The 25,982-nt window shown below is 45.3% G+C and overlaps 1 protein-coding gene across 1 annotated transcript in view; it reads right to left on the bottom strand.

Moving 5' to 3' along the window:
• Positions 1–25,982, bottom strand: part of LOC138246462 (alpha-tectorin-like) — a 270,914-nt gene that overhangs the window by 175,671 nt on the left and 69,261 nt on the right. Inside the window, exon 6 of the mRNA XM_069201099.1 lies at positions 19,176–19,734. Within this exon, the coding sequence (XP_069057200.1) occupies positions 19,176–19,734 (559 nt within the window). The remainder of the gene's footprint in view (positions 1–19,175; positions 19,735–25,982) is intronic.

The following is a 25,982-nucleotide window of genomic DNA, read 5'->3' as shown; positions in this document are numbered from 1 at the left end:
GTGCCAGCAATTTCCAGTCCCCCCCAGAAGAGGCCCACAGTGATGACAGCAGCTCTAGTCACCTGGATCTGGATGACCAACCTGGCCCATCAGGGACCTCTGGACAGTCGGTTACCCAGGCACAGTCACACATCACCACAGAGCCCCCCTCAGGGAACACCACCACAGCACCCACCCAGCGTACCCATGCCTCTGTCCCCAATACACGTCAATCAGCAGTGTGTCCACCATTACAGGGACCCCAGGGCACACCTCGCACCCAAGAAAATCAGGGACCTGGGGTCAGTGTCAGTGGGCACACGGTTAAGGGGACAGAGGCACAGGACAACAGGGACACTGGGAGGACTGCTGTGCGCTGGGGGAGTACAGGCCCAGGGAACCGACTCTCCAGGAGGCACTTGCAGAGATCCTGGGAGCATACCAACATTCCCAGGATACGCTGGGCCAGATCCTGGACAATGTGCAGGAGAACAGGCGGCTACAGGAGGGACAGTACCAGGGGATCAGGGAGGACTTGAAGGCCATTAACACCACCCTGGTCTCCATTGCAGGGCTGCTGGCAGACATGGCAAACATTATGAGGGAGGAAGTCTTACAACAGCGGGCCCCTGCCACTAGCCAGCGATCTGAACTGCCTTCCACCTCCGCTGCCGCTAGTGGACAGAAGGCCCCGCCACAGGACCAGCAGGCCACCAGCACCCCTCCCGCCGCAGAAGGAGAACCACCCCGCAAACGTTCCCGGCAATCCAGATAGAAGCCAGAAACTATTGCAAAGACCCCCGCCAGGAAATGAGACTCTCCTGATTGTCACCTTTGTGTCCCACTTTTTCACTCTGTCAACCTGTCCACCTTGAACTACCATAGCTCCTCTCCCTATGTCCCCTTGGACAATGCACCTGTGTTACAAATAGACTGGAACAATACCCTGGAGTTTCCTCCATCATCACCCCATCCCATTGCACTTCCCCCTTTTCTTCTTAGCACTTCAATAAACACACTTTGAATAAATACAAGTATGGAGTATGTGAAATGATTTGAGTATGTATTCGTTTAACAAGGTCCAAACATTGCAAATCAACTGTACAGTAATGTTCACATACGATAGACCTGTAGTTGGCTGCAGTGAACACACCAGGAGCGATAGTGGGGCACCAACATCTGCAAAAAGAGTTGCCAAAGGGTACAGTGAGTGGGCATAGAAGTGGGAAATCACAGCCTGACAGTGACAATGTCAAAGAAAGAAATGACAATGAAATGTGAAGTTACACTGTCTTATCTGTGTGTCATTCGAAGTATTGTTGAATCACTGCAGTTCTGTTGTCCTCATCCTCTGCCTCCTCATCTTCACTGTCCACAGGGTCCACTGCTGCCACACAACCATCTCCAGCCTCCTCCTCCTGCAGAAAAGGCACATGGCGTCTCAAGGCAAGGTTGTGCAGCATGCAGCATGCCACGATTAACTGGCAGACTTTCTTGGGTGAGTAGCACAGGGATCCACCTGTTAGATGGAGGCACCGAAACCTGGCCTTCAGGAGGCCAAAGGTACGTTCAATTATCCTTCTTGTTCGCCCATGGGCCTCATTATAACGTTCCTCTGCCCTTGTCCTGGGATTCCTTACAGGGGTCAGTAGCCATGATAGGTTGGGGTAACCTGAGTCACATACAAATATTTAGGGACAACATTTAGCCACACACTATGCCATATGGTTCACACCATACACCAACATCCACTGGGTGGGAACCAGGGCTCACCTATTAGCCACACTGTTTGCCTCTATAGTTGGGCCATCACATTTGGGATGCTGCTAAAACAATGTAGCTGCACAGATGTTTAATCAGGGCAGCCAGCACTCTTGTCAGCACTATAAAGAACATTGTCTGTGGCATTCCTGCTGCCAAGCCCACTGTCACTTGGAAAGAACCAGTTGCCAAGAAATGGAGCACCTATAGGACTTGCACAAGAGGGAGGATCCCAGTGGGGTGGCAGACAGCAAATATCAGGTCAGGCTCCAGTTGGGCACACAGCTCCGTGATTGTGGCCCTGTCAAGTCTGTAGGTGAGGATAATGTGCCTGTCCTCCATTATTGCCAAGTCTACTAGGGGTCTGTGCACTGGGTTATGTCTCCACCTCCTATTTATCCACAGCGGTAGAATCTATGGGGCAAAAAAGTGAGGAGCCGGTCACAAACTGTACATAGTAGCCACAACAGTACAATGCATGATGTTAATTTGAAATGTATAAGTGGCATTTGTCCTGTATGTACAATTGTGAACTGTGACGCAGGGCCTGCCCCCTCCCCCTGAAATTGCGTCCGCCTGCTGTCCTGTGTGGAGGGGCAGGTGGAAGTGGGGTAATTCCTCTGACATTGTGCGCTGTTGCGGGAGGCAGTCGGGAACCGCAGTGTAACGCCTCATTGGACAATATTGTGCCCTAAGGGGTACAGTGGCCAATGGTGATGTACGCCAGCAGTGACGGTAAGCACCGTCGCAGACGTCACTGCCATTTTCTATTTGTTCACTCACTTGCTACCTGATCTTCAACAGGAGAGGACCTACACTGCATGTGCTGCTGTGACCTGTGTCTGGAACCTACCATGGCCCGAGTGACTGGGGAAAGGGCCCCTGCCTTCACCTCAGTGGAGTTAGAGAGACTGATGGATGGGGTCCTACCCCAGTGCGGACTGCTGTATGGGCCTCCAGACCAACAGGTGAGTACACTGTGAGCGTGATGCATGGGACATGAATGCATGGAGTGGTGTGTGTGAAGGCCCCGTGTTTGGGGGGGTTGGTGGATGTCCCCTGGGCGGCATGCCAGCTTGTGTGCTGGGCCATGTTTGTGCAAATAGGGATGGGAAGGGGTATGGTGGGCCATGAGGGTGACAGGCAGGACGGTCTGAATAATACCTTTCCCTGTGTGTATTTCCTCTGCATCTCAGCGCCCATCAAAAGAAGGGTATATGGCGTGCCATCGCCAAGGACATGCGGGCCCTGGGGGTCTACGGTAGGCGGAGCACCCACTGTTGCAAACGGTGGGAGGACCTGAGACGCTGGGCATGGAAGACGGTGGAGGCCCAGCTGGGGATGGCCTCCCAATGAGGAAGGGGTGCCCGTCGAACACTGACACCCCTGATGGCCCGCATACTGGCAGTGGCCTATCCGGAGCTGGATGGGCGCTTGAGGGCATCACAGCAGCCACAAGGGGGTGAGTACAGTGCCTATCATTACTACGTACGCCTGGTGGGTTGATATCTGGGTGGGGGATGTGTGTCTGTGGGTGCCCCTAGGCCAGAGCTGACATTGCAGAGTAGGTCCCATGTTGGGCAGGGTTCTGATGTGATATTCCTCCTACCTAGCTTGTAGGCATCCACTACTGGGCAGGGCTGTGTGGGTCCCAGGTATGCTGCAGTTGGCGGTAAGTGTCCCTCCCCATGCCCTGGTGACTAGCATTGTTACTAGTAGTGCATTGCATCTCCTTCCCTCCAGGCACCTCAGGCCCTGCCACAGTTAGCCCTGCTGCCCTGAGTGAGAAGGCTATTGACCTCCTGAGATCCATCTTTGTTGAGCAGTCAACAATTGTGAATGCCATCCAGGGGCTGGCAGCCCGAATGCAACAGACCAATGCATTTCTGGAGGGCATTCACACTGGCTTGGCAGCTCAACAGAGATCAATCCAGGTTCTGGCCTCCTCTCTGATGGCAGCCATTGTCCCTTTTTCCACCCTCCCCCCTCCAACCTCCTCTTCCTAGTCCCATTCACCTCAACCCCACCTATTCCAAGCACACAGGCAGACCAGCATGCACACAAGACAACACACAATAGGAGCACAGGCAAATACAAGCAGCACACTTCATCCCACAGGCACTCACACAAACACTAACCAGATGCAGACATACCTAGATCCACAGCCTCCACTGTGTCCCCCTCCTCCTCCACCTCCCTCTCAGTTGCGTCTACACTCACACCTGCATGCACTACATCCCTGTCCCCCCACCTCCCAAGGTACACAAACGCATGCACTCAGACACCCAACAGCCATCCACCCTCACAACAGCATCCAGCCCGTGCACCTGCACCCAAACACAGCAGACAGACACCTCCCACAACCACTCCCTCTTTCTCCTCTCCAAACCTTCTCCCTCTTCCCGCTCCAATGTCCCGAAGAAGTTTTTCCTCTCTACCATTGACCTCTTCCCTATCCCTCCCCCGTACTTCATGTCTGGCCAGGGTGGCTAAAAGCCAGGCAAACACCTCAGCCATCCAGTCCACGGGCCCAAAGTGTCCACAGCAACTTGTGGTGGTAAAGGATCCAGGACACCAGGCAGCCTCACTGAAATGGTGCCTGCCCCACATGCTGGCCGGAAGGGCAAGGAGGCCTCCCCAGCTGCTGCCCTGGAGGGCAAGGTGCCATCCCTTGCTGCTGCCAGGAAGGGCAAGGAGCCATCCCCAGCTGCTGCCAGGAAGGGCAAGGAACCATCCCCAGCTGCTGCCGGGAAGGGCAAGGGGTCTGCACCAGCAGGCAGGAAGAACAAGGAGCCTGGTGCAGGGACCGAGACGGAGCACCCACCACCAACCATGGTTGTGCAGCCATCCGAGGCTGCAGGGGATGGGCAGAAGATTCCCCCACAACCACCAGCAGCAGCACCACCACCACCATCAGTGGGCAGCCATCCGAGGCTGCAGGGGATGGGCAGGAGCTTCACCCCCCACAACCAGCAGCAGCAGTAGCAGCACCACCACCACCACTACCAGTGGGCAGCTGTCTGAGGCTGTAGGGGATGGTCAGGAGCTTCCCCCCACAACCACCAGCAGCACTCACAAACACCAGCAGTACCACCACCTCCACCAGTGGGCAGCCGTCCGAGGCTGCAGGGGATGGACAGGAACTTAATCTCACAACCACCAGCAGCAGCATCACCACCATCACCTCCAGTGGGCAGCCGTCCGAGGATGCAGGGGATGGGCTGGAGCCTCCCCCCACCACTACCAGCAGCAGCACCACCACCACCAGTGGGCAGCCGTCTGAGGCTGCAGGGGATGAGCAGGAGCTTCCCACCACAACCACCAGCAGCACCACTGCCACCACTGAGCAGCCGTCACCGCCGGCAGACATTCTGTAGACCTGCCTCCATTGGCTGTTGTGCAGCCTGCCCCCTGCAAATCCTGTGGTTATGATACCCAGCTGAGACACTGTGACCCTGCATTCCCCAAGATCTGCATCACGGGGCACGATGCCCCCTACAGAACTAGTGGGGAAGACACCCACTCACCCTGTCCTCCCCAGGATGAAGAGCACAGGGCACGATGGCCCCTCCAGAACCAGTGGCGAAGACACCCACTCACCCCATCCTCCCCAGGATGAAGATCACAGGGCACGATGCCCCCTCGAGAACCAGTGGGTAAGACACCCACTCACCCCATCTTCCCCAGGATCTGCATCACAGGGCACGATGCCCCCTCCAGAACCAGTGGGGAAGACACCCACTTACCCAATCCTCCCCAGGATGAAGAGCAAAGGGCACAAACCCCCCTCCAGAATCAGTGGGTAAGACACCCACTCACCCCATCTTCCCCAGGATCTGCATCACAGGGCACGATGCCCCCTCCAGACCCAGTGAGGAAGACACCCACTTGAGAGACTGTGGCCTTACACTCCCCAGGACAGAGCAATGGGCATGTTGCCCCCTCCAGAGCATGTGGGCAAGTCACCCACTTGAGAGACTATGGCCTTACACTTCCTAGGACAGAGCAATGGGCATGTTCCCCCCTCCAGGATGAGTGGTGTTGTTCCATCTGCAGGCTGAGGTGCCCCGCCATTCCCCGCTCCCCTGGGGTGCCTGCCTATTTTCCAACTGATGCCACAGCAGTGTTCTCTCCGTTTTGGTGCAGGAGACAAGTGGGGCCTTGGACTTTGTCATGTGGCCCTTTGGCCCACGCAAATTGAGGACTGGGCAGTGTCACTTGAATTGTACATATGTATATACTTTTAGATTGGATATTCATATTTTTACTGTATTTATATTATTACACTCACTACATCTTTTCGTGTTGTCCTTGTATTATTCCTGAGGGTTACAGGGTAAATATGTTTTCTTACTGCATCTGATTGTGTGTATGGTGTTGGGGGTGGGAGTGTGTGTGTTGGGTGTGTGTGTCACTCTCTTTTTCCCCCCCCCCGTGTGCTAGGCGGCTGCACTCACCGTTGTCGTTGGTGTTCGTGGTGGAGCAGGACGTAAAATATAATTGGAAATATTCGCAGTTTGGGCTGCATGGCAGCGTGGTTCTTCCCTGTGTCTCCAATGGTGAGTCCTTTCACTTCTGAGGTCTGTTTCCACCAGACTTTTGATATCGTTGGTACCGCCCCAGAAAAGGTGGCGGATTGGGTTGTCATAATGCGGTGGGCAGAACATTGGCTTCCGCCTGGCTATAGGCGGCTACCGGCATCGTGCCTGTTGTTTCCGCCCTGGCGGTCGGTGTTTTAAAGTGGCTGTCTAGCTGAGCTCTTCCCGCCATGGTCATAATTTGGCGGTATTTACCGCCAGCCTGTTGGTGGTATTACTGCCACTTTGTCACCGACCTCCGGGGTTGTAATGAGGGCCTTAGTGCCTAACTTAGGGGTAACTTATGAATACCAAAAAGGAAGGTTTAAACCTGGCAAACGGTTTATTTTGCCAGATGGGAATGGTGGGTTAAAACTGCTTACACAGGCTGCAAGGGCAGATCTGAGGACATGTTTTACAGGGCTATATTATTGGGTGGCACAATAAGTGCTGCAACCCACTTGTATAATGTAAGTTATAGGCCTGGGGTAGATATACCATGCACTTATAAGTAAACTAAATTTGCCAATTAGGTGTTTGAAAGTTATTACTACATTTAAGAGGAGGAGGACAAACACTTTACTACTGGTTGGCAGAAGTAAAGTGCACAAAGACCCAGAGTAAGCTAAACCTGTCTTTTGAGGGTGTATGTACTAAAGTTTTGCACAGAGTTTGCGTCACAAAAGTGTCACAAAACAACGTAAAATCTTTTTTTTTTTACCAATTTACTTTCCAGCGCAAAACTTGTTTTGTGCTAAAAAATCATTTGAAAGCAATGCGAAGCAGCACAGAGCACTGTTTTTCATTACATAGCACAAAGAGGGCATTCCATTAATGGTGCATGGTTTTTCCCATACAACCACCTTTAGGATTTATATGTAAAACCTTAGTTACAAAAAGAAAATAGACACAATTTTGAGTCAAAACATAGTGCCAATTTCAAAAAGGCGGTATCACAGAGAAATGCTTTCTTTTCTGACTTTGCATCGGTGCTGCACTGAACAGCACGCATACAAGGTGGGAAAAGTTTTAACATAAGTCTAAGGATAGTATTTCATACTGGAAGGGTATCCTTCCAGTACAAAATCTATGCTAGATTCATGCAGACACCCTTGCATTGAGATGCAAAGATGTGTGTGTGGCGTACAGAAGCGAGTCTTTGTGCTGGCACTAGGGAGAGGGGAGGAGAGTGCCTTATCTCTGTAAACAAGGTTACTCTCCTGCTCCATCCTTCTCAAGCAGTGCAGCACTTTTAGCTGCTGCTCTGAATGAAAATGTAGTAAATCTGGTAATTAATGAATAGCAATTATCTTTCCCCCAAAAAGTTATGTTATTTCATGCAGTAGCGCTCGCTGTGCGGTAAGGGGGCTGGGTGGCATGACACATGGCGGGTGGGGGGACACACACAAAATAAATAGGACAACATTAAATTTAAAAAAAACGTACTTTACTGCGAGCCGCCTAGCCGCTCCGCTGGCTCCACTTGCAGGCACAGGCTCCCAGCCTGTCCTACGGCCAATCCTGCTGGCAGCATGAAAGCAACATTAGGATTGGCTGGAGCACCCTGGCTGGGCGCTCTGAGGCAGACTGGGAGACTCTGCCTGCTCTCTCCACCCCAGCACCAGAGTTCCGGGTTAGGGACACCTCAGTGTGAGACGGCTGGCCAAACACACATGCACACTGAGGGGAGTGCTGTGTAGTCCCTCTTCATCCCTTGCATGCCCCATGGCCCCGCCACTTTAGCAATAAAACGATAATAAACATAGTGTATTATCATTTTATTATTAAAGGTTTGCAGCTGCTGCTGGGGGCGCTCCGCCATAGTGGAGGAGCTGTCACTGATGTCATGACATTTCATTTATGTTATTGAAGCAGACCTTGAGTGGATCTCACTAAGGATGAATGTTTGAATGAAATGTTCTTGTGTAGTTCACTGTTACCCCCAAAGTGTTCACACTTAAGAACACTGATAGGCCATGAGCAGATAAAAGGACAGGTAAACTGAACTAAAAGGGTTTTCAAAACATGTCTAAAGGTGATTGTGCAGCTTTCGCATGTGAGGCTGAAGCGACCTGAAGAGAGAGACCGTATGAAGAAGGAGTGGATCTACACTGTGGCATGACAGAAACACCAGATACAAAGTCCCATCATGCTGGATACTTAAGGTCGGATTCAGTAAGATGTTTGGGTCCTGAACTGTTTCACCATATTTGCATAATTATTTTATGTAGAAATGCACCATTAATAGAGTGAAATAATTTAGCAGTTTGGTGTTGTGACCAACGTTTAGTTTTAAAGAGGTTGGAATCTTGCTTAACACATGCTTGTAATTAGATTATTTTAACGTTAAATATAGCTCATAACTGTTATGTTTTTAAACTTGTTCCATTAAGAACTAATTCAGAAGTATTTTTTGACAATTGCTCTATAAAATGGTCACCAGCGCTGTTAGGTGTCAGGGGCCTCTCCTGACTCCCATTTTACGAGAGCTCTGACTTCGAGGGCTCTAATGATCAGGGTCCAAGAATGCCCAGTTGTTTCTATTATACCAAAGTTGTGTATGTATAGCAAGGTTCTGAGTACGTGTCTTTCAATAACACATTAATTTGCTTATAGAAGAGTTTGAAAGGTCTCAGTATGAGTTCCTCTTTCAACATGAAGTACATTTACTTCAGTGCTTTGTGTACATATTATGGGCAACTGTGTTGCTACAACTACAGTAGATTAAACTGTGGTATATTGAGTGCAAGAGTACTGTGACACACTCATATGGTAGACAAAATATTGAGGGTCAAAATATCGAAAGGTAAGAACACATAAAGAAGTATAAATGTACTATTCTTAACTCCACATCTATGTACCTTGAATATATATGTATTGTCAGGGTACGCTTACGTGCATGTAGGTATAGAAAGGTTAGGGATGCAAAATAAGGGTCTGAATGGGACTGTGAGTTGGTGTTTGTGGGAATGTGTGGTTATGTGAGTGGGTGTGTGAGGGTCCGAGTGGGTCGGTGAGTGGGAGCATAAGTGTCTGAGTGAGTCTGTGAGTGGGTGCATGAGGCTCTGAGTGGTCTGTGAGTGGGTGTATGCGTGTCTCAGTGGGTCTGTGTGTGGGGACATCAATGTTCCAGTGGGTGAGTGAGTGGGTGCACCAGTGTCTCACTGGGTCTGTGAATGGGTTTATGAGGGTCTGAGTGAATCTGTGAGTGGGTGTGTCAGTGTCTGAGTGGGTTTGTGAATGGGCACATGAGTGTCTGAGTTCATATATAAGTGAATGTGAGGGCGCGAGTTATACTTATCATAGAGCATGAGTTATAGTTACTTTAGCTAACTCTATAACAGGTGAATTTCTATGGTTTGGTACGTTTAACATGTGACCCTTAATATAATGTCCCTGCAACCTTTGGTTCTTAAAGTGAATATATATATATATATAGCTTCTCCATATTTTGTCTACAATATGAGTGTGTCACAATATTTCCTATTCAATATTCAGGATCTACTCTCCTTCAATATAACTGGAAACCAATGGCTAAATTGTCAACTGAGGATTAAACAGTCATTCGCTCTAGTCAAAAATCAATATAAATCACTTTTAATAAACCCTAACCCACACACCATATTTTCTTCAATTTCTGTGATATTCCTCATCATATTTTGTCACTTTTAAATAAAACTGGTTTGGAAACTTAAACTTTTTTATCTGAAATATTTTTTGGTGTTTATGTACCACATTTACATACACGTCTCTGACTGATTCCTTACTGCTGGTCCCGACCTGCCAATGGTAAGTTCTAGGTTCCTCACAGAAACCTATTTATTTATTAAGACCTGGATTTTTTTGTTGTTGTAGGAGGTCAGCCACAGTTTCTTACAATGAGTATGTATAGTTTACAAATATACAGTTTCTACCAGTACTCAACAGAATGTTGTGCTTTTTACATGCCACTTACTGTTTTCCACTGAATTGCCCTTTCTGAATGTTTCAAATACAAATATGCCACAAACTAATAAATGAATAAAAAATAATATATTTGTGGGTCAGTAATTGCAGTCGCAATCCACTGATACCTCTCCTTGCAAATCTCATTTAAAAAAGGTACCCTTCCTAATTACTACTTAGAATGTGTTGGTAAGTCAGTTTTGGAAGTTGATAATACTTTTCCAACTCACAAAATTACTTTGGTCCCTAGAAGAAAGCCATTTTGTGGTTGAAAAACCTGCTATTTGTGAATAACTAACATTTGAGACCACAAGATAGCTTTGAACAGCTTGCTATTAGTCAAAACCCCTCATTTTGAATCCTGTGGCTTTTGCCAATGATACACAGGTTTGGGCCAAAACTCTTAACCACATGTGAAAAAGTGAATTGTTAGTTGGGGTAGGTAGTAGTCCACCACAAATTATAATGCCACTATTCTTGTTAAGTCCAGTAATGTTTTTAGTAATTTAAACATGATCTCAGCATCTGGTAGCTACGGCACTGGGTAGACATGCTTAACTTAAGAAAATGTGTAAAGAATTTATTTAGAAGGATCAAAACTGTTAAAAAGTTGAACATAGACCACAATAAAAATCACACTCCAACTTATGAAATAGAGAATAATGTGGTGAGCAAATGACACCAAAAAATAAAAATTGGTCACACTAGATCATGACAAGGATAAGGTTAGGGTCAACCTCAACGAAGAACAGTCTGTTGCTGAGAATGAGCCTTAGAGAAACCATTGTTTTAGCTGGGAAAAGGTCCAGCGGGCAGGGTCGAGTTTTGATGCACTGGAGGTCTCCCGCATAGGTAAAGCACTTTGCAGCAGCGGTGTTGAAGTGGCCTCTGCGTCACAGATTCTTATGTGATGAGGAGAACATAGTGGAAGCTACAGTGAAGTCAGGCCAACTGGTGATGCACCCTCGGCAGACCACCTGGCAAGCTGATCACAGTCATTTGACGGTTCTCCATGCAAATAGTAGAACAGAAGACAATGGGGGGAGGGGTTGTTGTCCAATTGAAAACTGGTCAGCTGCGCTCTTTCAGGAAAGTAGGTTCTTGCAGATTTAGTGTTCTTGATGTGGTCTTTCTTCTGTCTTCCAAAGTCATTTAGTGTTTTGAAGAGGGTGCCCAGGGGTGCCCTATGTATACCTGGAACTAGCATGTGGGTGGGGGTGACTCCTAACGACCCCCTAACAAATAGGGAAAACATTTGCAGAGTAACTCTGTCCACTTATGTAGCAGTACCTCTATACCCTACTGCACACAATCCCACAATGCCCTTTTCTACCTAAACTCTAGATGGCAGAACGGTTCCTCCCTTGTCCAGATGGCCACACTGACCCCTAAAAGTGTGGTCAGGGAAATAAGCAACCCCTCCTCTGTGGTCACTCAAAACTGGTTCTGGGGGCTGCTTTAGTACCACAGGGACTGGTACCGAGCTGACTAGAGGGACATGGGAGGGAGCAGACGAAGGTTTTAGCTACACCTGTCTGTGGCATGGTAGGCCTCTTTGAAAATGATTTAAGTTCCTTGGCACTGCACAGATGGACATCCTTTCAGGGCATCAGAACACCTCCCCAAACCCAAGGCCTTTGCCTTATCTCTGGGAGCAAGTTAACACCTTATCAAACAGCTATTCAGCTCCTGGGTGACAGCTGCATGCTCATGAAAATGGACATGTAGAGACTTTAAGCTGGCAAAAGGTGACTATTTAAAAGTACATAACTTAGTACACATGCAACTCCACCAATGAATTGTACTTTTGATAAATAATTTAAAAAATTCAAGAATTGTTCCTAGATGAAGCTAACATTTTCTAATTTTAGTAATAACTCCCAGTGGTTTCTTATGGAACAGCTAAACCTGCTACAGGGAGGTTAACTTGTGTGCCCTTGTCACTGTAAGAATATGTTTTAAATTAAACTTTTACTTGTCTCAATATTAGATACTGTGCACCCTGCCTTATTGGGATGTAGGCCTACTTAGGAGTGACTAATAATAATTTAGGCCTATTAAAAGAGGTTATTTTGACAGGTCAGGTTTGTAGTTTAAACCTGCACAGCCAGGTGACTGGAAGTAGACCTGCATTCATGTTTTGCATTGTCACTTTAGTGGTGGCACAATGTGTGCAACAGTCCACTAGTGGCCTTTAACTTACAGGTCCTGAGGAAGCTTTGTACCTTTGTTGGAAATTACTATATTTTTTGTGATATTCCTCATTAAATGTTTGCACCATTTTGCTGAGCCCGTTTTTATAAGCATAGGATTATGCTCACCTTACTCCTTCTAACCAGTGGTAAAATGCTTGTGATGTCCCTTTTAAATATTATTAAACTGGTATGTATCTAATTGGCACATATGATTTACTTATAAGTCCCTAGTATAAGATTCCCAGGGACGGTAAATCAAATGGTGCAAGGCAGCTGTAGCACTCTTTGGGCAAACCCACTATTGTCGCACTGTAAAACATGCCTTCAGGCCTGCCAACACAGCCTCAGGAGGCAGCTTTAAACCACCATTTCAAACGGACAAAATAATCCTTATACCAGGCCGAACCCTTCCTTTTTAATATTTTTAAGTGACCTCTGAGGTAGGCCTGAAACGTCATGGGGCAGAGTGCATGCTGTTTAAAAAGTAGGCCATGTATGTTTAGTGTTTTATGTGTCCTGGCAGTGGAAAAAGTCATTTTTCACTGTAGCAAGACTGGCTCTCTCATAGGAATCTTCAGTTTGAGAGCAGCTAGAAACATGATTCAGGGACTCATTCTAATGGTAATTTAAAGTCCAACTTAGTGTTCAAGTTGGATATTATATTAGTATTTTAGAAAGTTGCCATTCCTCTGCCTAAGCCAAATGGACCTTTCTACCAGTGTCCAGTGTCACATGATTGTTGAATGTCTCCCAATATTGAGATGTGGATTACTCCCAAACTATGGACAAAATGCTTTGTGTAGAGAGGTGTTTTTCCTCCTTGAGCAGGATGATCTGGGGGAGTCTTTGCCAGGCTCCTTCTGACCTTCAAATAATGCCTACTCTATCACTGGAAGATGCAGCCCCCACCTAGGTCTGCCTCCCTTTGTCTTCCTAGTCATCTTGGCTCCAAGCCCAGTTAGATGGGTTAGCAGCCCCAGAACTGGTTTGGATTGACTACAAGGTAGGGCTTGGCCACTGTTATAGACATACCTCTGGGTGGGCACAGGGACCTCTACAAGTTGAAGAAGGGTTCTGCCAAGCTGGATTTAGATAGACAAAGGCACTGTGGGGCAGCTTACAGTAAAACACACAGGACGTGCTGCAAGTGTGTAGGATCACCATTGGGAACTTTTACCTTATGGGCTAGGAAGTGGCCAGGAGTTTACCCCACCCAGAGGGTGACACTAAGCATCAAAGTGGACCCCACAGATCTTTCCTCAGGTTGCTTCTGTATCTGTGGAAGAAATGAAGAGGATGGACCTGCTGTCTGTGACTTTTCATTCTTGTAATCAGGAGAAAGATGTGGAGTTCAAGGGTCATAAGGCTGACATCCTGTTTGGGCTAAAGGTACTCAAAAAGGTCCAAGAGGCCTTTTCCTGCACTCTCAGCCAAACAGTCCATGATCTTATCTTCTGCTGGAGTGAGTCTTAATCTTCAAGTGCTACCCCAATGGATCTGGACCCTTGGTCGATGTCAGAGTGTACTCCCCCTGAAGTTTCCTGAAACCTAGGAGTTTGAAACTTTATGCAACTTTTTCCTCAGAGAACCCACTAAGCTGATCTGACGAAGGTGCATTGCAGCTGGACTCCAGATTCAGATTGCATCCAGTATGTTCTCCACAGAAGCCAATGTGATCCAGCAGGACATCGCAGGCATGTGTGTTGCTTTATGGAGCCCTCATTGGGTACCTCTTGCAGCCTTGCCTCACTAGAAGAATCCAAACTTCAAAACAATGATTTCCTCTGAAGATAGAAATGTTCACAGGGTGAGTACCCGAAAAGAATCCAGCTGGTGAGGGACCTTGTATGGCGCAAAATATAAATGTGTCCCACTCAGAGTTTTCCCGCAAAGAATCAGCAGCTTCACCGAGCCATTGTCCATTAGCTATGTGATGAGATGAAGCCCTCTTCGACCATAGCCTGCTGGCTTGACCTACTGAGGATTTTGACTTCCATACCAGAAACAAAGTCCAAAGGTAAAACTTTACACTGGGACTAACCTGGTGCCTTTATCCAACTTGCACTTCATTGTGATTGGCCTTAAACCTTAATTTTGTTCCGGAGAAGCGCAACCAGAAAACCACGGTTGCCACTTAGTGGTTTTTGGTGATATTTCAAACCTTCAAATGTAAAAATTAATAACTCCAGTTCTACTTGTTGGATATTCGTAATTTTTGTGTCATTTTATTTCATACAATGTACTCTGTGTTTCTAAATTCATTTGGGATTTTCCTTACGTAGCATTTTAATGTTATTGCTGTTTGAGTAATGCATAAACACCTTTTTCATGTAGGGCAAACTTGTCCCAAAGGTATTAGACCGCCTTACAAAAGCACCAATTATATTTCCTAAGAAAACATTACTTTTTTAGGCACAGGGAGATTAGGTGATTGGCACATAATCACAGGATTTTGAGCCGACGCAAGGCTCAAACTTGTTCCCATGTTCAAAAGTTAGTGGTTCTACATATTCCCTCTAAGTTAAGCCTGGCTGCTTTTGTGTCAAGCTACCAGAGAGTTAAGCACAGTTGTATTTCGTGACTTTTGTGGTTTACACTAACAAGGTTCTTACCAACCTCAACGAATAGTCATATTTCTTACACTATGGACTTAGAGGTAAATTAAATGTGCCAATTATGAGTACGGACACTTTTATACATGTTTTAGGGATGAGATCCCATGCACTGGACCCTGGTTAGCAGAGTCCCAGTGCACAACTTTTAAAACAACAGCAGCATTATTCCAAAAAATAAGGGTGATCATGCAAAAAGAGGCATTTTCCTACAGAGTTATTTGAACCTGCAAATTTTCAGTCTCAGATTGGAGGGTAACATGTTGTTTCAGTTTTACCGATCAGTAAAACCACATGCTTTTCCCTTTCGTTACTTTTTTTCGTGGTGCAAATTTCTCCAGGTTGTATTTCGAGAAATTTGTAAAGGCAAACACACTGGGTCTGATCGCAATAAGGTAAAACGGAACATGCAAACATAATATCATATGCCAGTCAATATAAGTATTGTAAAAAAGTGGAGTATTATGCAGTGAGGCTGATTGGCTTCAGTATGCAATCCTCTCACAATACCCCAAATTGCATCCTTTTGATTCGAAGTAATAAATCCCTAGCTCAGTCCTGCAAGTGTGGCACAGAGCAGGCAGGCTCTATTGGAGGAACATTTGTTAAGCATTTCAGAGCACCAACCTGCACAATAAGTAAACAACATGACTTGAAAGAAATCCAGCACCAATTTACTAAAATAGTGTAGATTTTATATAAATTTAGACACCAAAACTAACACAATCAAATCAGCATAACTGGAGTTATGGATTTTAGAAGTTAAAATAAATCAGTGCATTTCACTACTGTCAAAATGTAATGTTGTGGTCAATGGATAAAACAGGTAGTGACAATTGGTCACTTGCAGGTTGCGTCCAGTGGAACATACTGGAAATAAAGATGGTGCAGGTCCCTGGACGAAGGTTGGCCAGTGAGTACAATTTTAACTGGTTAGTATGGCTCGGATGCAGAGTGGTCCTGCTTGTCCTTGTTGCTGAATGCAGGAGCCACAGGTGCTGGCAAAACACACTAGTGACACTTGGTCACTTGCAGGTTGAGTTCAGGAGAACCCACTGGGAGTAAAGATGGTGCAGGTCCATGGATTGATGTTCACAGGGCAGTACAACTTTGCCTAGCTCATAGGGCCTTGGTGTAGAATGACCGTGGCTGTTCTTGGAGCTGAACGCAGAACTGCAGTGATGGTTTTACCACTTAGACAGTGCGAGTGAGAAAACATGCAAAAACTCGACAATGGAGCCACTGAAGTGGATGATTGAAGGGGCTGTGAGTTCCCTCAAAGAGCAGCGCAGAACAAAGATAGTGGTAGCCGGACTGGCCACCAATGAGCCTTGGCAGCAGTAAACACAGCATACGGGTAGTTCAACGTCCTGGAGTCGGGGCAAAACACTAGCTACCTGAAACGCGCTGGAGGTCAAGCCTACATTTCCGACAATGCACTAGACCATTTAATTTTGGGTGGGCCCAATGGCCAGTGATTCTTTGGTTCTGGGAGCATACTTTTACCGGTGGGCTGCAGGGGACTAGTACCTCTAGTCCACTTGCCTTTGGAACCAGTCTCTGGCCGGGGGTGAGTCGCAGTCATACAGTTATTACAGGGTGGTTGCCCCAGGTGTAGGGTATCACGCCTTTGCTTTGTGTAGGTCCTGAAGTCATAGACTCAGGTCTCTTCTTTGTCCTTGTTTGCAAGTTAAATCAGATTTGGTGGTTTTGGTGCAAGAGTTGTTCCTTAATTTAGGTGTGTGCGTGCAAGTAGGCAATGGACTTCTAGCCCTAGCAGCTAATCCGCCCCTGAGGGGAACACATCTGGGTGTGTGTGTCTCCTTTTCTAACCAGAGGACCCTATTCTATCACTTTTCAAAATGGCAGGACCCATCCTCGGATGTACAGACCGGTAGCCCTCCCTAGGCATGTGTTTAGCCTTCTGGGGGTATATGCCTCCTGAGACCCTAATGTTTACTCCTGTCTGGGTTCAAATGTGCTTTGGGCAGGAGGATGGTTTTGTCTTCCTTCGGGAGTCAGCCTGATTGCATATCAGAGGCTGGGTGGGCTTTGAAGCTCACTGCCTTGATGTGTCACTTCACTAGCCATCCTGTCGGTGAGGGGATGACACCTCCCGCAAGGGAGGCCCTTGTTACTGACTCATGGGACTGTTCAAACCTCCTGGCAGCGGTAAGTTTCCTGTGTTGGTGGCAGCAGCTGCAGGCTGCAAACCAGGGCACAGAAAAGGCTGGAGCAACCAGGAGGGCGACCTCTAAGGTAGCCACCTGGATGCATGTCACATTAAATCTGACTTTGGAATAAAGTCCGGTTTAATGAGACAAGTCATTTGATACTAAACATGACATACTTCAGTGGGGCCTTAATGGAGTTGATGACCTCGGGATGCCCAGGTGCCAGCCCATGTTAGCCTATGGCCTGCTGACCACGTATAGTAGCCCTTACTGGAATGAGACAACTATAGGGACATATTCTGGCATAGCTCCTGGTGGCCTTCTTCTCTTGGATCTCAACCTACTCCAGTGGAAAAAGTTAGAAATCCAGGAATGATATTTGATGATAAAGTATCCTTTGTGGAGCAGACCAATAAATTTGCCAAATCTTGCTTTTTTGTTATAAAAATGTTGAGGAAGGTTCTGCAGTATATTACCCCTGAGCTGCAAACGTTGGTGGTGATTGCCCTAGTTCTATCAAGATTGGATTACTGCAATGCAATATATGGAGGTATGAAACAAGGACCACTAAATAAGGTCCACATTTTGCAAAATGCTCCCTGTATCCTACTTAAAAACATTCCTAAACACCAATCTGTAAGAATGCTGCTGACAAGGAAATATTTGCTTTTTTTTAAAGCTTTATGCTTGGCACATAAGTCTCTACGTGGAGGTGGACCAGAGTTTCTTAGAAAGAGTTTTAGATGGTATTTGCCAAATAGAGTTCTTCGCTCAACATCGTCATGAATAATGATTGACCCCTGATTTAAGAAAGTAAATTGGGGAGGTCGAGGCTCTTTGCACTTTACGAGTGCTCTCTGGAATAAAATGCCATGTGTCCTGAAACTACAGGATAACTTTCTTTGCTTTTGTAAGCTTTTAAAAACCTGGTTGTTTAAGACAGTTTTGTCATAACTCTACTCTATAGCTCACTGCTTTCTGGCAGTATATTCCTAATGATAGGTCTGCGACTATATTAGCACCAAAACACCATAAGGCATTTGCACGCTATATAAGTTACCAAATCAAATCAAATCATATCGGCTTACACGTATATGCCCACACCTTTAATATAATGCACTTTGCCTCTTGGCCTTAGGAGGCCTACCTTAGGGGTGACTGGCATATATTAACATTAGTGTTTTGTCCTTGCCACATATAGTGTGGGCAAAGTTGAGTTAGAACAGTTTGCACTGTTCCTGCAGTCTGCAATGGTAGGCCTGCTGTCATCTGTTTACTTGGGTCACTCAGGGTGGCACAAATATGCTTTAGGCCCGGGTGACCCCTTTAAATCCCACATCATGGGTACCACTGATACCATTTACAAGTGACTTATAAGGGAGTTAAAGTCCTTGCCAGTTGGAGATACCAGTTCACATTCATCAAATTCAGAAAGAGAGCACTGGCACGGTAGCCTGGTTTACAGGCTCTAATGCTCCTTCGGGTTATAATCATCCACATTGGGACAAAAAGATGTGAGGGCGATCATACAAAAACAACACTCTCCTATACAAGTATCAGTATAACAATGTCTGCTACATACACAAAGAATAAAAACCTAGGTCATTTCCTGGCACTTCACAAAAATCTTGCAATTTTTTGTAAGTGCATGGCTACTGTTAAGAACATTATTCCATTTCCGATGAGTATTATTTCATACAACTAACCCAACAAATCAAAAAGACGATATCACTCTGCATTCAATATCAGTGTGCCATCATCATTGAATCAATAAAGACTCTTTGAATCTAGGGCCAAAATGTGACACTTCCATACCCTAGCTTTTTCTGCATGTACTGTTGACAATAGAGATTGGGTTAGCATCTGTAAAGCAGCACTATGAAATGTAAAAAGGAAACTTAGAAGACGATAGATCAATCTGACAGTTCTTACCACAAAAGGATTCATTCCTCCACTGAGAGATGGTGACATTGGCAGTCTGGCAAGCAGCAGCATAGGTCCAAATGGAGAAGCACAGTGTGATGTTGTCCCCTCCCATGAGGTAGTTCTCATTCAGGCATCTGGAGAAGTATTGATTTGGATCAATATGTTGGTGGCAGAGGGAGAAGGGGCCACTGGGATCTTTAATAATACTGCAGAAGAAGTTGGAGTTGAACTGCTCTTCATTCTGGCATACTGGACATGTTCCTTTAAAACCTTCACTGCACTCCAGACCTCCCCCAACTTTCCAGCTAATGACAAATTGAGATGTATCATTAGATAAAGTGCCATTCTGGGTGGCAAAGTCATCACTGGCATCTCCGTTGAAGTTCCCACAGAGACCGCAGGTTTTGTTTCTGTATCTGGAGTGCAGGTTGACAAGTATAGTGAAGGTGTTGTAGATCACAGTCAGGCCAAACTTTGACTTTAGCACCATGTTATTCTCACTCTTATATACTATGAGGTCACCTCCATTCATACTGATTGGCAGAGTCACAGACACACCATCGACCTGTTCAGAGAAAAAGGTTATTCCAGATTAGACACATTTGTAAATCTGCTGCCCTTCAGGGGCCTGCTGCCGCCAAAATGCATTTAAAACTTGTCCACAATGAAAACCAATGAACCCTGTATTTGGTACACAAGAGATTGGAAAATGCTTCTCCAGCTTCTACTATTGAGAAATAGTTGCTGGCCTGCTGGTGGGATATACAAAAATGTAACCTTCCTCAAATGTCTTTCCTGTTAAACACTGCCTCACACATCAGATTCTGAGTATTATTTCCTGTTACATTCTACCCTGCATGTCTCTTCAGGTTCTAGGTTTTCTTACCTTAATAGCCATTTCTGCAGTAGGTCTTACATAACACACACCAAATCACTCTATACTTTATCTCTTACAAAAGTGGGGCATCGCTCCAATTTTAGTGCTGGATCCAGAGTGTCCCAGTGTTTAGCCATGTAATCCCCCTTCCAAGTTACAGAGTATTACAAATAGGACTATGAGGGTGCCCTGAGAAATTAAGAAATAACCATGGATTTTTTGCTTCCTGGCCAAATCCCCTTGATTATTCCTCATTTGTCTCCAGTGTCTCTCCTACAAACATCTCTTGCTTGAAACAGGTTGGTTCTCTGAATGAATGATACAATATATGTGGTGTTATGATAACTCTTGTAATTCCAGTGTGAGTATACAGCTAACTAAGCATAACTTTATTACTCAACATTTAAATGTATCACCCTAGCTTTCAAACTCTTCCTTCTACATTAAGGGAAATCCATCACTTCTCTGTCAAACTCAACGGAGGTAAACAGCAGTACCTGATGCCACTTAAAAAGGATATTGATAAGCATTTAAACTAACTACCCTCTCCTTCTAGTCAACAATAAACACCTGAAAAAAATGATAATATGAACACAACATCTTCCTATGAGTAAGTGTGACTTACTGCAGTGCTGCGTCTCACCAACTCACAGGGAAATCTTTGTGAACCAGACTCATTGATGCTAAATGGGGTTATGGCTGACAAATAATGTAAACTGAAAAAGTTAAAGTAGGGGAAGACTCATCATATTTAATCTAAACAGGACAAAATTGCAGCCTGTCTTTGCCGTAAATACAGTTAATGCTAAAGCAAAAAAGTCTCAGGCCTGATTCACAAAGGTTTTGTTGACTCTTTGAATACACTTGGAATAGCAAAGGTAATTGTACTTTCGAGATGATACACACATGATCGAATGCTATCTGTAATGTTTTTATAAAATGGATTTTGTACTAACACTTGTGAATAAACTATGTTACAAGGGATAAAGTACCCCGCCATACATTATAAGGATATTGTAAGTCACTGAGGAGTTCCATAACCTTATAGAGGAGCAAGGCCGAAGCAGAGTTCCTGTATAAGGTTTTGGTACTCTGAGGTAACTTTCAGTATCCTTATCATGTATGCCAAGGGGTACTTTATCCCATAAAATACATGGTGTGACCATGGTCACACCAACCTTTTTCCCACACACCACCTAAAATCTTAATGTGTAGGTCTTTCATATGAAAGAGTGATCATGTTTGCAAACAAGAAGAATACAAATAAAACCTCTAGCTCAAACTTAAGCACATCAAAGGACTGTAAGTTATTTGTCACAAACGGATATTAGAAACAGTTGAACGCAAGTTATTAAAAAAAACTGAACTACCTTGGATTGTAGAGAAACATGCAGAAAGATTAATAGCTTTTATCAAACTAAGGAGTACAAATAAAACATGTTATCTCTGACATTGTAAGCTAACAAGAGAGCAGAAGAAAGAAAAGCAAGTTTTGTTTTTGTTGCTTTAAACAGCTGCTTCAGTAATGCTCAGTGACCTGACCTGCCTTTCACCTTTGCTGCTGGTTCTGGAAGCAGGCATTGCGAGGTCAGAACTCAACTGTAGTAACTTATATTAGAACATTGGAATGTTCAGAGCTCCATCGAAGACAGTGTAGTGGCTCTAGGCTTATAAAGGCTGGTATAGGCCTTCTGCTCCAACAGTCCAATGTTTATCTTTCTGTTTCTCCCTTTTTAATTTAGAACATTATACACTCACTGGGTGCAATGTTCTAATAGCCTTATAGCGCTCCAGCCTCAGGCTGTAGCAGTTGTTAAAGTCCCTCTCCCTCGTTATATGCCCTTGCCTGTGGCTCAGACCTATAAAATGGGTTCAGGGCCCGTAACAACCTGTATAACCCTTGGCAGTGGGCTACAATGCTATAATGGTCAAGTTCTGATGTCTTTTCATTTTAATCAGTGATTGAGTGTGTCACAAGTCGCTGACTATAAGGAAATTAGATACTGCCATTTATACAGGGATTACAGAATCCAATGTATTATGTAGTTATAATTATTTGTTAAAGTCAGAAGCCCTTAAGAATGAATGTCACATGATCAGTTTGATAATGGACTAGAAAGAAACTCATTTCTTAACATATGCATTCAAGAAAAGAAGGGATCTTCTGTAGTTTCATCTTGGAATATTTCGGACCTACTTTAGGAATAAAGAGGTATCCATCAGTAAGGAGTACTGCAAGAATAAGTCACACCACCAAGAAGCAAAATTACTGTGATTAGGCCTGCATGTATTTATTATCCTTTCTGTACCCTAATAAATCCTTTTTGCAATTTAATCTAATTAATTTCATTAGTTTTCCTTCTTCAACTCCCCTAAACATAAAATTATGTTTTCGATTTGTACCCTTAACAACCTTCATACTAACTCTTATTTTTTTTAACACACTAATTGTTTTTAATCATATCCTAACACTATCTCTAATTCTAAATGAATTTCAATTATAATCATTCCAGTAGTCATCCTTTAGTAAATATTGTTAGTTTTCAACTTACAATAATAGTATTAATATATTTTTTTTCTTTACAGTATTAAAAGTACTCCAAAATGACTTCAATAATATAGAATATTGTTAGACTAATGCTCAGGTAGAAGAGGGAGGACAATTTGTGCAAATAATTGAAATAGCTTTTATAATTGTATCAAATTATGTTTATTGTACTCAAAGTCATGTGCTTAAGACATTTTGGCCCTCATTATGACTTCAGTGGTCTTTTCCGAAGACCGGCGAAGCCGTGGGTGCCAGAAGACCACCAGTGCTGGCAGTCTTCCGACCACCATATTACGAGTACTGAAGGATTTCCGCCACAATTTGGGCAGAAATCCTCCAGTAGTCGTGCTGATGGTCAGAGGCGGTTTCACCACCAGCCCGTCCTGCCAAAAGGACTCAGCCAGCCATATTATAACCTGTAATACGGCCTGGTGGTACCATGATGGCGGTGCTCTGCCGGCAGTGAAAGCGCCTGTTCCCATTCCCTGGCAGACGAACTCCTCGCCGGACAAGGTAAGTCGATCGTCCGACAGGGGAGGGGTTCAGAGGGTGGTTGGTGTTGTGTGTGCGTGTGTGAGTGGGTGTTGTCTACGTGTGTGAATGTAAGTGTGTATGCGTGTGTGCATGGGTGTTTGAATTCATGTTTGAATGAGTTTGTGTATGTGTGTGTATGGGTGTTTGAATGTGTGTTTGAATGCGTGTATGATTGTTGAAGTGAGTGCGTGTTAGAATGTCTGTGTGAATGTGTGTATGTGTGTGAGTGAATGCGTGTATATAAGTGTTGGTGAATGAGTGTATGTGGGGAGCGTGTGGGTGTGTGTATGCGTGTATGTGGGCAGGAGGGGGTGGGGAAGGGGGAAGAGGGTGCTGTTCTAAAACAGTGGTGGAGGAGGGGGGTGCTGGTATGGAAAGGAGGGGTGGGGGGTATTGAAATTACAGAGGGGGGTTGGAGGAGTCATCTGCGGGTGACAGGCAAGAAGATTCCTTTCACCAGTAGCCTTTCTGCCAGGGTTTTTGTGGCGGTGCGACCGCTGCGGAAACCCTGGTGGACAGGTGACATTTGATACTGCTGGCGGTCTTCAGTGGACCACTGGGTCGGAGATGCTGATCTCCAGATCGGCTGTACTTTCACCCTGGTGATACAAGTTGGGATGTGGCGGTTTGGCAGAGGCTAAACCGGCACAATCATAACGTGGTGCCAAACCGCCACACTCATAACGTGGTGGTTGTCACCACCAGGGTCAGAATGAGGGCCTATATGTATATTTATTTAATTTAAATATGTCACACTTGGCCTTTTAAAACATGATGCTATTATTTTTAGTGGACATTTACCCTTAACTAATATTTTTTACCTACCTTTCATGTTATGCTGTCCCACTCTGTAGTTGTTACCATGATGCAGTGCCCCACGACTTGATGTGGTGGGGTTGCCGTTATTGATGCCACAACAACTCCCCTTCAAACTCTAACGTCTGAATGAGAAGAAATATTTCTCGTCAAAAAGAAAGGCCAGGAATGTGCCCTATCTATGTGATATGGTGCATTCCTGTCCCTTCCAACTGCTCTGGCACCTAGCGCAAATGCAAGCACCCTTGCACCATGGTGTAAGGGTGTTAGCGTTGTCAGCAGGATTGTTTTTGTGCAAGAATGGGCACCTTCCTACACATAATCAATCCCTAGGCAGCACACATAGAAAGAGGAAAAGTGAGGAGAAATGAAGATATTTCTCCTTGTTGCTCCTCCCCTGGGGAGGTGTAAGGTTTTGGCACATCCCCGGGTTTACAGGCTTTTGTAAATCTGGGGATGCATCAAAATCCATGAGTGTTACATGGGAAAAGCCACTGCAATGCCCATGGATACCTCCCTGGTGCAGAGTAAGGCAACACATCAATTTACATTGCCTTGCCTTAATCCATATCTATGAGGCAATTCAAAGCCACGCAAAGTGGCTTTGCATGGCCTCATAGATAGGGTTGAGAGGTTCGTGCCGCCTCTGTGTCACTAACAGTGATGCAACTGTGGCACAAGCCTCTCATAAATATTCCCCTAAATCTGTAGCAGGGGCTATGTATAAACTTCCATCAAAAACTCAACCTCATGGAAGATGAGTAATGTGCTGATTCCTATTCAAACTCAACCTCACAGATGAAGGACATGAGCTAAACTGCCATTCATACTGTCACCTATACCAGGAACACCGTTCAGATTCCTCCCATCTGGCTGAGGGACACTGCATCCGTTACCTTCAAAATGTACCAAGTTCCTGAGGGCCCTAGCTTCGGTTTCCATTTACTGCCAACTTTCCTGTGCTCAACAGATACTTGTTTCTTTACATCAATCTCATCATGATTATGTCCAGAGCTCCAACATTCCAATGTTTGTCTTCATATTTCTCCTTTTTTAATTTATAATATTTTACCCTTAGTGGGTGAAATGTTCTAATAGCCTTATAGCCCTTCTTTCTCTGGCTATATCGGTTGTTAAAGGCCCTCTCCCTCGTTATAGACTTGAGTCTTCAGTGCCTTTAGCAACCGGTAAAGCCCTCGTAAGTGAGCTATAGGGCTACATTAAACATTGATTTCATGCAGCAACAGTGGGAAACAAAGGTTGTTTCCCATTGTTGCTGCTTCATAAAGGAAGTTCAGTTTTCTCAGAAACAAAGGTTGTTTGTTCAGTTTGCTCTGACCGGATTTTCAGAGAGCCAATCAGTGCAATACAGTGCTGGTCTTCCCTTCGATGGGGAGCAATAAGTACAGTTCCAGAAGAGAAGGAAAGGAGGAAGGAAGGCACAGATGGTGGTGGGAATTGGACACAGGAAGTCAGAGTTCTAGGATGATACCTCCGGTTCTAAGTGACAGCAGAGAAAACATACATTTATAGACGGGTAAAAAAGATGTTTAGGGTCGAGCCTGCGAGTGCATGCGCTAGATCATGTGTCTCGCTTGGAAAACTCTGTTGTGGACAGTAAAGGCCTTGGAGCCTATCTGTCACTTGACATTTGTTGGCTTGTGTGTCACTCTTCTTTACAGCCTCATAATTAGTCCCTGCAGGGCAAGCATCATTCCCATTCTTCTCTGTGGAACAGGGAAGAAGCACTGATTGATTTCAAATAAATCAGTGCTCTTCTGCTGCTCCTGACTTGATTGATGTACTATTTTGTTCTTTTTAACTTCTAGTGCCCTGCAAACAGAAGCCTTGTGACTAGCAAAATCGTGCCCAGCAGGACAAACAAAATTGCAAAGTTGATCTTTAATCACATTCCAATCATGGTTTATTTAGTTTTTGCTCCTAGTGCTCCTCTCAACAGATGATGATTATCTTGTTCAAGGTATTGCAAATCAACATTGTTTCCTTATTATGTGTAATTTCTAAAATGATAGTTTAA

This window comes from Pleurodeles waltl, chromosome 7 (assembly GCF_031143425.1).
Source record: "Pleurodeles waltl isolate 20211129_DDA chromosome 7, aPleWal1.hap1.20221129, whole genome shotgun sequence".
NCBI classification, from domain to species: Eukaryota; Metazoa; Chordata; class Amphibia; order Caudata; family Salamandridae; genus Pleurodeles; species Pleurodeles waltl.
This window is presented reverse-complemented; position numbering and strand designations above follow the sequence as displayed.